We start from the raw sequence: 13184 nt of genomic DNA, 5'->3' as shown, positions 1-13184 counted from the left end.
ATGATAGGTCTTGGTACTATGTTAATGGTAAATTAGATGTGCATGCTTACATGAATTTAAATTTGGATATAAATTTTACCAAAACTCATTTGGAAATGATCACCAGTGACTCACTAGCTCTTATTAGTAATGACCAAGTTATGTATTTCCATAATCCATGTATCCCAACCACTCTTCCATTTTGAAATGTTACATAAGAAATGTTCATTTGTGCAGCATGCTGATTTCCAATATGTTCTGGACTTCCTTTTACTCACTTAAAATTTAAGTGTACTTGGAATATTTTTGTCATCTTCTCATAGCTTGAAGGTGCAAGTGACTATAATGGTATTTGTTTTCTAAGGTGCAAGTGACTATAATGGTATTCGTTTTCTAATTTCCATGCTGGATGTGCAGCATTTACTGAACTTTGTTAACAACAGTATTTTGTGTTTGATATTTGATATATTCTTTTCTTAAATTACTGCTATTAGCTTTTGATTGTTCATTATCTATATATTTGCATGACTGATTGTACTCTCTGCAACATGGAGGAAATAAAGATGTCAATCTATCAGTTAAACTGCTGATTGGCTAATGCAACACTGTTCTGTTCACCAAAAGTAATTTCAAACTAGAGAAAGCAACTTTGTAACTTCCTGAACAAATTATTTTCCAATCAAGTTGTCTACACTATTGCAGTTTAGTCAGTACACTTTTTTTAGAGCCATATATTCATGTCACTTTCATTTTCATACAAAAAGAATAAAACTGGGGAACTCTGCAGAAATTCCTCAGAATTACATACAAAAAACAGTTAAGACTTTAAAATAAACTGCACTGGAGATAGAGACAGATAATAACTTGAAAATTCTTAACCAATATTCAATTGCACATACATTTTATCAACACAAAGTACTTGGGAATGATTGTATAAGTATATGCAAAAAATGCATGGCAGTTCTAAAAGTCAAAAGGGTACATGTTATTGATGTAAGGTATTTCAGTTACATAAATCATGGTACCTAGGTTAAACCAAATATAAAGCTTAATTTAAACAAAATAAAAATAAAGATCAATAAAATAAAATATAAACAAAAGGAGAAGGAACTAACATTTTAATGTATTCAAAAAGAATTTCCAAGAATTCAAGAAAAGACTACTTCTTTGTAACTGCTGAGCATTAACAATACCTGATATTCTTCAGTGTCAAAATTTTCAAATCAGCCAAAGTGGCAGCCATACTGAATGCAGATTAGCACCATTTTCTCTTAGGGCAAACAGGGCACCATTAGAAAACTTTTGCTGAAAGCCCAATGTAGATATGAATATACCATTTAAGAGAATTAGTGAAAAGATTTTCATTATTTGAGGTCTGATTAAACCAATTTTTATTTAAGATAAACTATGCATTATAAATAGTATTTTGATGAAAACCAAAAGTTCATATTTTTTAATAATGACCAATTATACACCATAGAAGTTTTCCACTGAAAACTGATGCTCGCATAAATTTCTGTTCAGGATGAGCAGTGATAAGATTCAAGATGGCTGGTGTGATGGCCAAACTGGATGTATGAGCAGCAATTTTCTATTTAGAACCAACAAGGCTTTGGGATGAATATGTGTGTGTGTGTGTGTGTGTAAAGTTTTATGACAACCTCCCAAGTAGTTTTGGATGAGAATAGTAATAACAAACTTGGACAGACAAATGACAAAGAACAGACCATCTAAAACCTCTTCTTATCTAAGACAAGTTTAACTTAAAAACTGGTATATTAATGATATTATTATTACATAAGGTTATGATAGTTTCAACTCAACATAGTAGTGTAAAATCCATGTCCAAAGCAACATCCTACACTAACGAGCAATGCAATGTTCAAGGTTTAAAAACCACCGGTAGAGATTATACACAATATAATAGGATATATCAGCTGGAGTGACCCATTAAATTAATCCAGTAACAAAGCAAATGGTATCTGAGCCATTAAATTAGCCCAGTACCATATCAATTCGTATCTAAATGAACTATAAAAATTAGACCAGTACCGTATAAATTTGTATCTGAGTGCCCCATTAAATTAGCAAAGTACCATATGAATTTGTATCTGAGTGACCTACTAAATTAGCCCAGTACCATCTCAATTCATATCTGAGTGACCCATTAAATTAGCCCAGTACCATATCAATTCTTATCTAAATGAACTATAAAAATTAGTCCAGTACCATATAAATTTGTATGAGTGCCCCATTAAATTAGCCCAGTACTATATCAATTCGTATCTGAATGACCCATTAAATTAGCAAAGTACCATATCAATTTGAATCTGAGTGACCTATTAAATTAGCTCAGTACCATCTCATTTCATATCTGAGTGACCCACTAAATTAGTCCAGTACCATATCAATTCATATCTAAATGAACTATAAAAATTAGTCCAGTACCATATAAATTTGTATCTGAGTGCCCCATTAAATCAGCCCAGTACCATATCAATTCGTATCTGAATGACCCATTAAATTAGCAAAGTACCATATCAATTTGAATCTGAGTGACCTATTAAATTAGCCCAGTACCATCTCAATTCATATCTGAGTGACCCATTATATTAGCCCAGTACCATATCAATTCATATCTGAATGACCTATTAAATTAGCCCAGTATTATCTCAATTCGTATCTGAATGAGTCATTAAATTAGCCCATAACCATATCAATTCGTATCCGAGTGACCCATTAAATTAGCCCAGTAACAACATCATACTTTTTGCACTCACAGCTTTATTTTACATAAATTCTTTTGTTACAATCCCTTCAAAATCTTTTCTTAGTTCCACACATGACCATGCCTTACCATTTTTAGCTCTCAAAGTACCTCCCCACCCCACCCCAAATATTGATGATCTAAGTGCAGATGGGATAATTTTTGAGTGACTGACTGAAGTAAATTCCATGGCAGTAATTTTGTTTTAAGTCTCCAATTCATATACAAGGCGTATCACTGAAACCCAAACCACCCCATCCATCTATGAGAAACACACACACACACACACACACACACACACACACACTCTCTCACTCACACACTAATGCATGAGGGAATGGGAATTATTACACAAGAATTCTGCACATGCTATGTTATCCTCTACTAAATGATTTGCAACCCCAACCTTAACCCTAGTCATGACCAAATAAATAGGTCATTGTGACCTACCAATGCTAGCAGCCAATACTTTTCAAAATGAATGTACCTGGCAAGTTTCATGACTGAACATGCAAGCATTTTAAGAGAATGAACTAAATTTAATATTTTATTATGGTTTACACCTATCCAACACTGTAAAGTGATGCCAGTAGTCATCAGAGACTGGGAAAAAACTTTGAAAGCAATAACATATGAACCCATTTTCTTTGATAAAAGACAAGAACAAGAATGCAGTGAAGAATGTTCATTACCTGTGTCAGGACTAGTAAGATGACTAAGGCCATTAAGGATGGATTGTTGAGGACCCTGGACTTCAATACAGCACAGGTAGGATATGTCCTACAAACAAAAGGTAATACATTTCAAGTATGACCGTAAACTGCACTCCATAACATGTATTATTTTGCTCATTTTTTTAGACTGTTCTATTGAAATGTATTCTGAACATTTATTTTATCCAGGTTGCATATTCTTACAAGGTGAAGAACTCTGTGAAGCCCCAAGCCAGTGAGTTTCAATAATCAATATCATTGGTTACTTTCTTTGCTTTCCTTTACTGAAAGAGGAAGAGGGGATAGGTAGGCTAAAACAAAATGAAAACTGATTACATAGTATACTAATTTAAAACTCATTCCATTGGTCAAAATAAAACAAGAGTCACTTGAAGGGACTGATGTGTGTGTGTGTGTGTGTGTGTGTATAGTAGTCTCTTCTCCCAAGGAAACTCGAACCAGCCCATGAATTATGAAGTCTTATTTTCCTTTATTTAATTTCGTATTGAAGGAAACAGAAAATATGCAAATGCAAAATAATAACAAAAGCAATCATAGTAGTTTATAACAGTTTAGTAAGTGCTGGGACACCAAGAATGTATAATTTTCACATGCATACACGTCTTACGACACCATTTTAATATGGGTCCAACTACATCTCATGAGAAAACACCAAGTAGATACAGCCATTCATTCTTGAGGATTTTAAAGACTCCCATCATGCTAGTTATACTGGATGTTTAGTCAGCATCATTTTCATTAAGAACCAACCTGATCAAAATAAGCTGTCTCCATCTGAAAACTCGATGTCAAAATCACTTTGCATTTAGAAGCAGCAGTAACAAGATTTTCAAGTTGGCTGCCATGGCAGCAAGACTGAATATCAGTTCATCAAGTCTGATTCAGGATCAACTAGACATTATAAGAAGTCTTTTGGTATAAAAAAAAAACATGCAGATATGACAATCAATCCAGAAGGAGCAACAATGAAAAGATTTTGAAACTGACCACTATCGTGGATAAAATTCATGTCAGGTGGCATAATTTTCATTAATGACCAACTGAACATTGTTACAAGTCTTTTGGTGAAAACCCCATGTCAATATGACCATTCCTCCAGAAGTAGTAGCAATAACAAGATTTTCAAGATGGCCACGAAAGTCACAATCGTGGATGTTTGCTGGGCATTATTTTTATCATGGATCAGCTAGACATCTTAATGTTTTCTTGAAGCAAATAAAATTTAAAAATGGCCATTGTTGTGGCCATATTGGATGTCAAATCAGCACCATTTTCATCCAGGACCATGTATACCATAGGATGAATGGGTATAAAGTTTCACAGCAGTTCTCCAAGTAGTTTATGAGTATCAGCATTAACAAACTTGTAATAATAGATGGAGCATGCTGGTCTCATTTTTTGACAGACAATTTGTCAATTTTCAAAACTTCCCTGTCAGCTACTTTTATATAAATTTCCACTTTCACTTAAATTAACAGTTTATTTATTATTAGAGTTTTCTGTATGAAAACACTTTTAGAAATACAGAAAAACAACTAAAGAATTTAACCAATGTGTCCCCATTATAACTGCGAACCACACTGCCCCAACCAAGGGCAGGCCCCTGGTTCAGGAATGCTGTTGAAAGAAGAGAGTAAGAGGTGATTATATTCCAATGTTTGGTTTGGTGTTTTACACATAGCAACACAATAAAAAGTCAATGGTCAACACATTTACTAGATATCAATTTATAATGAAAGCAAATGATATAAACCTTATGATGATGCACTCTGTAAAGTGAATTACTGTCATAAATACTACACAATCAAATCAGATGATCAAAATGAATTTGAAGTGTATTATCTAAATAATACAAACATAAAGATCCATACATGTTTACCTGTATTCTTATTTGTACTTAGTTTTACATTTACATTACTAGCAGTCAGTTTGTAAGGAATACTGGATTTTTAATTATAAATAATATTATTTTCAAATATTGTAAAACAATTATCTCTTTACATTCTTAGCACCACTGCAATGAACCCAGAGTCTCATCATTTAACATAAAACGTTTTTTTTTAGATTCTTAATACTAATGATGTTGCTGCAAACAAACGTCAGACCAATCTTTCATCATACAAGCATAGAAGAGACTCTAAGAATTTAAAGTAGATTAATATGCAATGCCTTTACCAGCCCATTCTTGTTATGTGATGAGTTGTCTGAAAGTGGCTGAAAGTTTTGGTAGATTTTATCAAATTCTGAAAATATTTGTTTAATCTTAAAAATACATGTCTTGGCAGTATGTCAAAGTACACTAATCAAGACCTGAGCTAATATATCAAATCAGCAACAGCTGCCCTGCCAAAGTGAAAAGCCGTAGGTTTGTCATTTAAGTTGTACAAATGTGAAACCGTGAATTTCATCTTCAACAGTTTAAACAAACTTTATTGCAACAGTGAGTCAAAAGACCAATGTATCAATGACAGACTGGATTAGATATAGTGTTGTCCCAACTACATGCACCATACTTCAGTAGTCCAGTGACTGAGTGCTCTAAGGCACCCACCTTTATGGATCACTCACATCTCACCTGCCTGCATGGGCTCAAGTCTCTTTTTAACCAATGCTGGTATGTGAGAAAGTTTGCCAGTAGCTTCCCATGGGTTTGTGCTTCTTTCCTGGCTCTTCTTCCACCAAATATACTGTCACCAAATATATATACATGCCAACACCAAGTGAGGAAAAAGTGTAATCCAAGTGGACAAAAAGATTATTCCAAGCAGAAAAAGAGTAATCTATATATAACATGATAAAAATTAAACCAGCATATGCACAAAATAAATTATTTACCCCTCTAGTCTTTTAACATCAATTACTGCTTCAATTTTTCATATGTAGGACTATTAGCTTTAAAAAGTAAGATGCTGCATTTCAAAACATTTTGTACCAGCTGAGAATACGAATGTTTAGCACACAAGAAGAGCACAAAGTACTGGGTTACTGAGCCTGGATCTGAATTCAGTTTTAATTTTGTTAATACAGTACAATCTCTCACAGTCAGCATTAGAATGGTAAAGAACCAATATTCCTTTCATAACCTGACAAAGAAGAGGGCATTTACGTCTTCTAGTTACTGGGCCTTTTGGCAGCTTTTGGCAGGGAAATAAGGTGCCAAAGCACAACAACTCTGTCTACATGATGTACATTGTCCGGTAGAATGCCAGCTTGATACTTCAGGAATTATCCTTCTAATTTATCAGCAGCCTTTCCTGCAGCAAGGTGCATCTTATGACAGGGACAACCTGTTATGCAACCTGAGGGAGATATTTTCAAAAATGTAGAATACAACTCCTTTACAAATTCCAGTCATCACTGATGCATTATCAGCTGAAAATCTCATACAGTTCTGCCAACTTGTATGATGTTTATTCAAAGCATTATCAAACTAATCAAAAATGTTTTCTCCAGTGGGATCTACTATTAATTCTGGTAATGAAAGAAGAACACTCTGACTTTAACCTTTTCATTGTTGAAAAGAATAAGTACAACTTTTTGTCATTATGTCACTACTTCCATCTGTGACAAAAATAAACAGCCCAATTTTCATGGCTTCAGCAAGTTTAAGTGAATATCGTCACTTAAACACCAAACAATATTGGGTGATTTTGCTCTTACACATGCAGCTTTTCTGCAATTTTGGAATCAGGATCCATCTGAACAAAGGACAAACGTTGTCTTCTACTGCTAGGGGTAGTCTGTGTTCTAGTAAGAACCTGGTAAATAACACCTCTGCATTTATAACATTCATGCCCATAATTTTATTCTGCTGCATAAAATAGTTACCTTAGTATTGAAGTCAGTAAGAGGAGCTAATTCAATGTTTTTTTTTTGTTTTCAAGTTAATTTCCACATCAAATATACCATCATGACCAATATTAAAATCCCTTCTTCACAGCCAGCAATGGGCATAAAGCTACCCTAGAATGGAAAGCTGTATTATATCATTTATGTATTCATCTTTTAACCTTTGGAAGAATCTATATTTTTGGTCTTTTTCTGATCCATCTGTGAAATCTTTTGAAAAACATTTTTGCTCCAACACACACATTGACTAGAATAAAACTGACTTGACTTATAGTGCCAAACACCTACAGAGTGGCTCTGTAAAAATATTAATTAGAAAAAAGAATCTGAGAGTAAAGATTAAAAAATTGAAAACTAGTATGTTTTATCCAAACTAAGCCATACAACTGCTATAAACAGAATATAATGATAGTGTGAGGAAAGTACAAGCAGATCTATTGTATATTAGACATGACCTATAGTGCACTACAGAGTGGTTCTCTAACAAATATGAATAATAGCAATGAATCTGAGATCAAAGGTTTGAAAGTAGAATCAGCACGTTTCTTGGAAATAGTATAGCTGCTATAAAAAGAAAATATTATTACTGTTAGAAAAGTGCATGCAAGTCTACAGACAAGCGTATTCTTATGTCATAGTTATGCAGAAGCCATCTTTTCTTGAAAATGTTCTGTGGGATTAATGGGGTGTTAATAAAAATGAGAAAACAAATTATTGATTTTTTGGGGGTATACAGAAAATGTATAATCCATATACAGTCAGGCATAAAGCGCAATTTAGTGAGAGAAAAAAAGCATAATGATTACACCAAAAGCATAAAGGTTGGCATGTATGGGAATAGCCTATAATGTGCTGTAAAATGGTGTTAAACCACACAAAAACAAAACAAAATAAAGTTGTAGTCCAGACTACAAACCACTGCTGCAAATGTCTGAAATGCATATCATTAAAACAGTTTAGTTGATTTAAATAAAATTGTGGTATGTTGTTTTTATTCACTCAGCATATTCATATGAAAATTAGAGTTCATTTTTCTATAACGAAAAACAAGACTCTTTACTCTATGCATGGCTACAGGGAGTTTCCCAGTAGTATAATGTTGTCAGTGGCTACAATACATAATGTAATCATCATCACCCCACTCCATCCTATGTTCATCTGAACTCACCTGTAGTACACAGTTCTGACTAGCTGCCCTGTAGGCTGCCCGGAGTCCCTTACTGGTTGGCTGGAGTGGAATCTTGTAACCATATTTATCTGCCATATGGAATCTTTTTGCATGCCAGATGTGTGTCTCTAACCAAACTGACTTCTGTTGCCGACGGTTATACTCCTCCAATAAGTTTCTGGGTCGTCGTCTGTATTTCCTGCTAGGTCTCTTTCTCACTTTGTCTTCCTGGTTCTCATACTGAAAAGAAACAGGATTCTACATAAATGTTCAATTCATGTGATGTGAAACAAGGACATGTTGTAAGGACCATTTTGGTCCCGGTAACAAGTGATTTTTTTCAACATGCATACAAAAATAGAAGTTCAACTACATTATGTAAAATAAAGTTTTATATTTAGTTTCTTTAACAGGAGATATTATAACATCTGTGTAATCACTATTTCCCCAACATACTCAAATATCTTTTTGTTTCCTGACTGAAATGTCCATGCAAAAAAGAAACACGAGAAGAGATGTGAAACGTGCCAAGCCATTATCAAAGCATTGCTGTAAAATGTGTGACCTTGATCCCATGACCAAAGGGGCAAAAGCACATGTCAGAGAATGAATTTTCTTGGCTTCATAACATTTCATCCCAGTTATGAAGAAAATCCATCAGAGGGTTTTGGAAATAGAAGCAAATGAAAAAACTTGAACCAAAACCTCAATACAAAATTTCTAATTATGAATTGTCTTAGCTTTATAATGATTCATGCACAGTTTAATAAGAATCTGTCAGAGGGTTTAGCAAACATAAGCAAATGAAGAAACCTGAATGCAAATTTTTATATGACTGTGACACTTATCCCAAATTAAAAGATGTAAATGAACATTAAAAAAACGAATTGTCTTTGCTTCTTAATGACTGATGCCATGTATGACAAAAATCTATCAAGGACTAGAGAAAGAATATACCAATGAAAATCTTCAACCCAAACCATAACAAACTGCTCACAATCATAATGCTGCTGGTGAAAAAGTGACTGCTATGTCTTGCTTTCCCCCTAACAAGGGCTCAACAAATGCCAAGTTATTATTCAACTCAATTTTTTGGTGTCTTTCTGTATGAAAAAAATAGAGAAAACAATTGTCACAGAATGGATGAATGGATTGTTGGGATGCTACTATTGACAAATATAGAAACAACATGCACAAAAAATTTAGATAATTTAATTAAATGATTATGAAGAAGAACAAAAATTGCACAATTGTAAAAAATGCATAACTGCAGTTAAACCATTCATAAATGATATTGTTTTTAAATTACTGAAGAGCACTTCATGTTCACTGATACTTCTTGCACCGAGTTATTATTCACCATCCAGTGGCTTCTTCACTGTATAGGTGCGTCCTCCAATGGCTCCTTTCATTGGGCAGGTGCATCCTCCAATGGCTTCTCCATTGTATAGTGAATTACAGGGTACTACATGTGGCTGGAGCTTCCATGTCCTGAAGTTCTTAGGACATCCCAGGTTTGTCTGCCTAGTGGCAGGATTCCCTGGCTAGCACACTATCCCTTTAGCAGCCTCTCAACCCGGCCTTATTTCTCCAGGGTTGGAAGCGGTTCATGTCACTGGGGCTCCCACGTCCTCCCCATTCTTAGGATATCCCAGGTTTGTCCACCCTTGTTGTAGGATTTCCTGGCTAGAACAATCTCCCTTTAATAACAGTCTCAACCCATTACAAGGTTATTTACACAATATGTGTACTGTAATAACCTGCATTTAGTGAGTGAAGTATGCAGGCTTGTGGATGGTAAACAATATTCGTACAAGCCGCCGAATTTTACTTGAGTTTAAAAAAAATCAGTCCATTACCAGTGAATTGCACAAATGAGTTGACATTAATAGTTTCTGAGAACCTAATTAAGTGCTGACCGTGTTTTGATAACTGACTTGTGGAAGTATTTGTTGTATTGTTGCACTGAATTAAAAGCTGGCCTCCTTTGTATTATCACGTTAATTATGTCTTTTGATTGAAATTAAGGAAGTAGAATAAAAGAAAAGTTAAAAGGCACGAAAATCCTACAAACTTAAAATCTAGCTGCCCTGGTAGTACGAACTAATTTCATTTGGTCAGTCGAACATTGTTATAAATGTTATTGTTTATGTCACATAAACTACCTTAAATTAACAGACTCTTTCATAACCGTGATCAAAGATAACAAGGCCGCCAAGCAAAATGTATACTTCGTAAAATAATGAGCTTGATTTCACAGATACGGACCATTGTGGGCAAGCGAGCTTCAGAGAATGCTTGAACTGGCACTTAGAGATATCCTCAAGGATGATAAAAAATTTCATTATTACTTCTAATGAAATCATAACATCAATATTGTACTAATTGAACAATACGAAAATTGAGTTTCGACATAGACAAATGTTGCTTGTTTTTTAAATATAGGAATCTTATTTGGTGGTGTATCAACATTTAGTCTAGTTCCCTGCTGCTTTCACTCCCGACTTGGCACTCTATGATTAAATACCACTCCGAGAACCAGACTAATCAACAAAACAAAAAAGCAGTGATGTAATACACAGATTTTTTTGTGTACATGTGATGGTTTTTGAAACCAGTTGGAACAATCTTTCATATGTTGGACATTTTGAAAATAAATGTTATTTAAACTGAATAACGAACAACTTCATTAGAAAAAGTGCGTTATTAAAATTATTATCGACGTGATTGTAAAATGAGCATTCAGTCATTAAACAGACCAGTTCCCTAACGCCGCTCCCCCACCCCTCGTTTTCTCAATGTCAAAGTGATTTTTCCAATTTTTTAGAAGTCCCTCGGTAACTCGCACCTCGCTTAAAGTGCAGTCTATGTTCGTGGACCCCATTGTGCGAAAGTTATCGAGGGAGTGGCGTACAGTGTTAATGTGTACCCGGACCTTGTGTGAAATTATCATATACCATATTGTACATTAAGGCAATCATAGTATAGTGCTAATGTATACCCTGACCTTGTGTGAAATTATCATATACCATATTGTACATTAAGGCAATCATAGTATAGTGCTAATGTATACCCTGACCTTGTGTGAAATTATCATATACCATATTGTACATTGAGGCAATCATAGTATAGTGCTAATGTATACCCTGACCTTGTGTGAAATTATCATATACCATATTGTACATTAAGGCAATCATAGTATAGTGCTAATGTATACCCTGACCTTGTGTGAAATTATCATATACCATATTGTACAATAAGGCAATCATAGTATAGTGCTAATGTATACCCTGACCTTGTGTGAAATTATCATATACCATATTGTACATTAAGGCAATCATAGTATAGTGCTAATGTATACCCTGACCTTGTGTGAAATTATCATATACCATATTGTACATTAAGGCAATCATAGTATAGTGCTAATGTATACCCTGACCTTGTGTGAAATTATCATATACCATATTGTACATTAAGGCAATCATAGTATAGTGCTAATGTATACCCTGACCTTGTGTGAAATTATCATATACCATATTGTACATTAAGGCAATCATAGTATAGTGCTAATGTATACCCTGACCTTGTGTGAAATTATCATATACCATATTGTACATTAAGGCAATCATAGTATAGTGCTAATGTATACCCTGACCTTGTGTGAAATTATCATATACCATATTGTACATTAAGGCAATCATAGTATAGTGCTAATGTATACCTTGACCTTGTGTGAAATTATATATTATACTGTACCTCAAGACAATCATAGTATTCTGCCTTAGTATACAAACAACAAGACTGTCATGGTTATGAACTGACTTTATTCAATGTTTCTTAATAAATGAATCATCCTGTGTTATGGTTGAAAAGAAATCAGAGTTGAAGTTTACTCCATTCTCCCCTTCCTTAGTCAGCTGAGAAGAAGCATACTCATCTCTGTTGCCGTACTCCAATGTAGTATTATTAGGACCTATCATCTCTGTTGCCGTACTCCAATGTAGTATTATTAGGACCTATCATCTCTGTTGCCATACTCCAATGTAGTATTATTAGGACCTATCATCTCTGTTGCCGTACTCCAATGTAGTATTATTAGGACCTATCATCCCTGTTGCCTTACTCCAATGTAGTATTATTAGGACCTATCATCCCCGTTGCCGTACTCCAATGTAGTATTATTAGGACCTATCATCCCTGTTGCCATACTCCAATGTAGTATTATTAGGACCTATCATCCCTGTTGCCATACACCAATGTAGTATTATTAGGACCTATCATCCCTGTTGCCGTACTCTAATGTAGCATTATCAGGACCTAGCTTGGCCATTACAGTACATTACAATGAGTGACTGTTACATATGGTGCCTTCGTGCTTTGTTTTACATAAGTGCTCTCTTTATGTCATGTCCACAATTATGTTCTTATCTCTTACTACACTACATTAAAGCAAACCTAACATTTTATGAATGCAAGACAATGAAATTATGAAATATTTATGTTATAGCTGTTCTATATATAAATAGATCACAACATAACAGCATAGCATATTCAATGTACTAGCGTTGCATACCTTAATATGAATTATAGTAAATATATTTGATAAACATAATAGTCTGTAGGTTATACACAATGAAATATGTAAGTAGTGAAAAACAATCCACTAGAATTAATTGTAATGAATAAA

At 34.3% G+C, this 13184-nt stretch overlaps 1 protein-coding gene across 2 annotated transcripts in view; it reads right to left on the bottom strand.

Annotated features, from left to right (window-relative positions):
- The window catches only part of LOC149806879 (ribonucleases P/MRP protein subunit POP1-like), a 66671-nt gene that overhangs the window by 22964 nt on the left and 30523 nt on the right, over positions 1 to 13184 (bottom strand). For both annotated transcript variants that reach the window (XM_089959033.1, XM_089959025.1), the window contains exons 4-5: positions 8498 to 8737; positions 3439 to 3526 (exon numbers count right to left, since the gene is read on the bottom strand). In XM_089959033.1, the coding sequence (XP_089815159.1) occupies positions 3439 to 3526; positions 8498 to 8737 (328 nt within the window). The remainder of the gene's footprint in view (positions 1 to 3438; positions 3527 to 8497; positions 8738 to 13184) is intronic.

This window comes from Sinohyriopsis cumingii, chromosome 1 (genome assembly GCF_028554795.1).
Source record: "Sinohyriopsis cumingii isolate HCF-2022 chromosome 1, ASM2855479v2, whole genome shotgun sequence".
Classification (NCBI taxonomy): Eukaryota; Metazoa; Mollusca; class Bivalvia; order Unionida; family Unionidae; genus Sinohyriopsis; species Sinohyriopsis cumingii.
The sequence above is the reverse complement of the archived record's forward strand: the minus strand, read 5'-3'. Positions and strand labels throughout refer to the sequence as shown.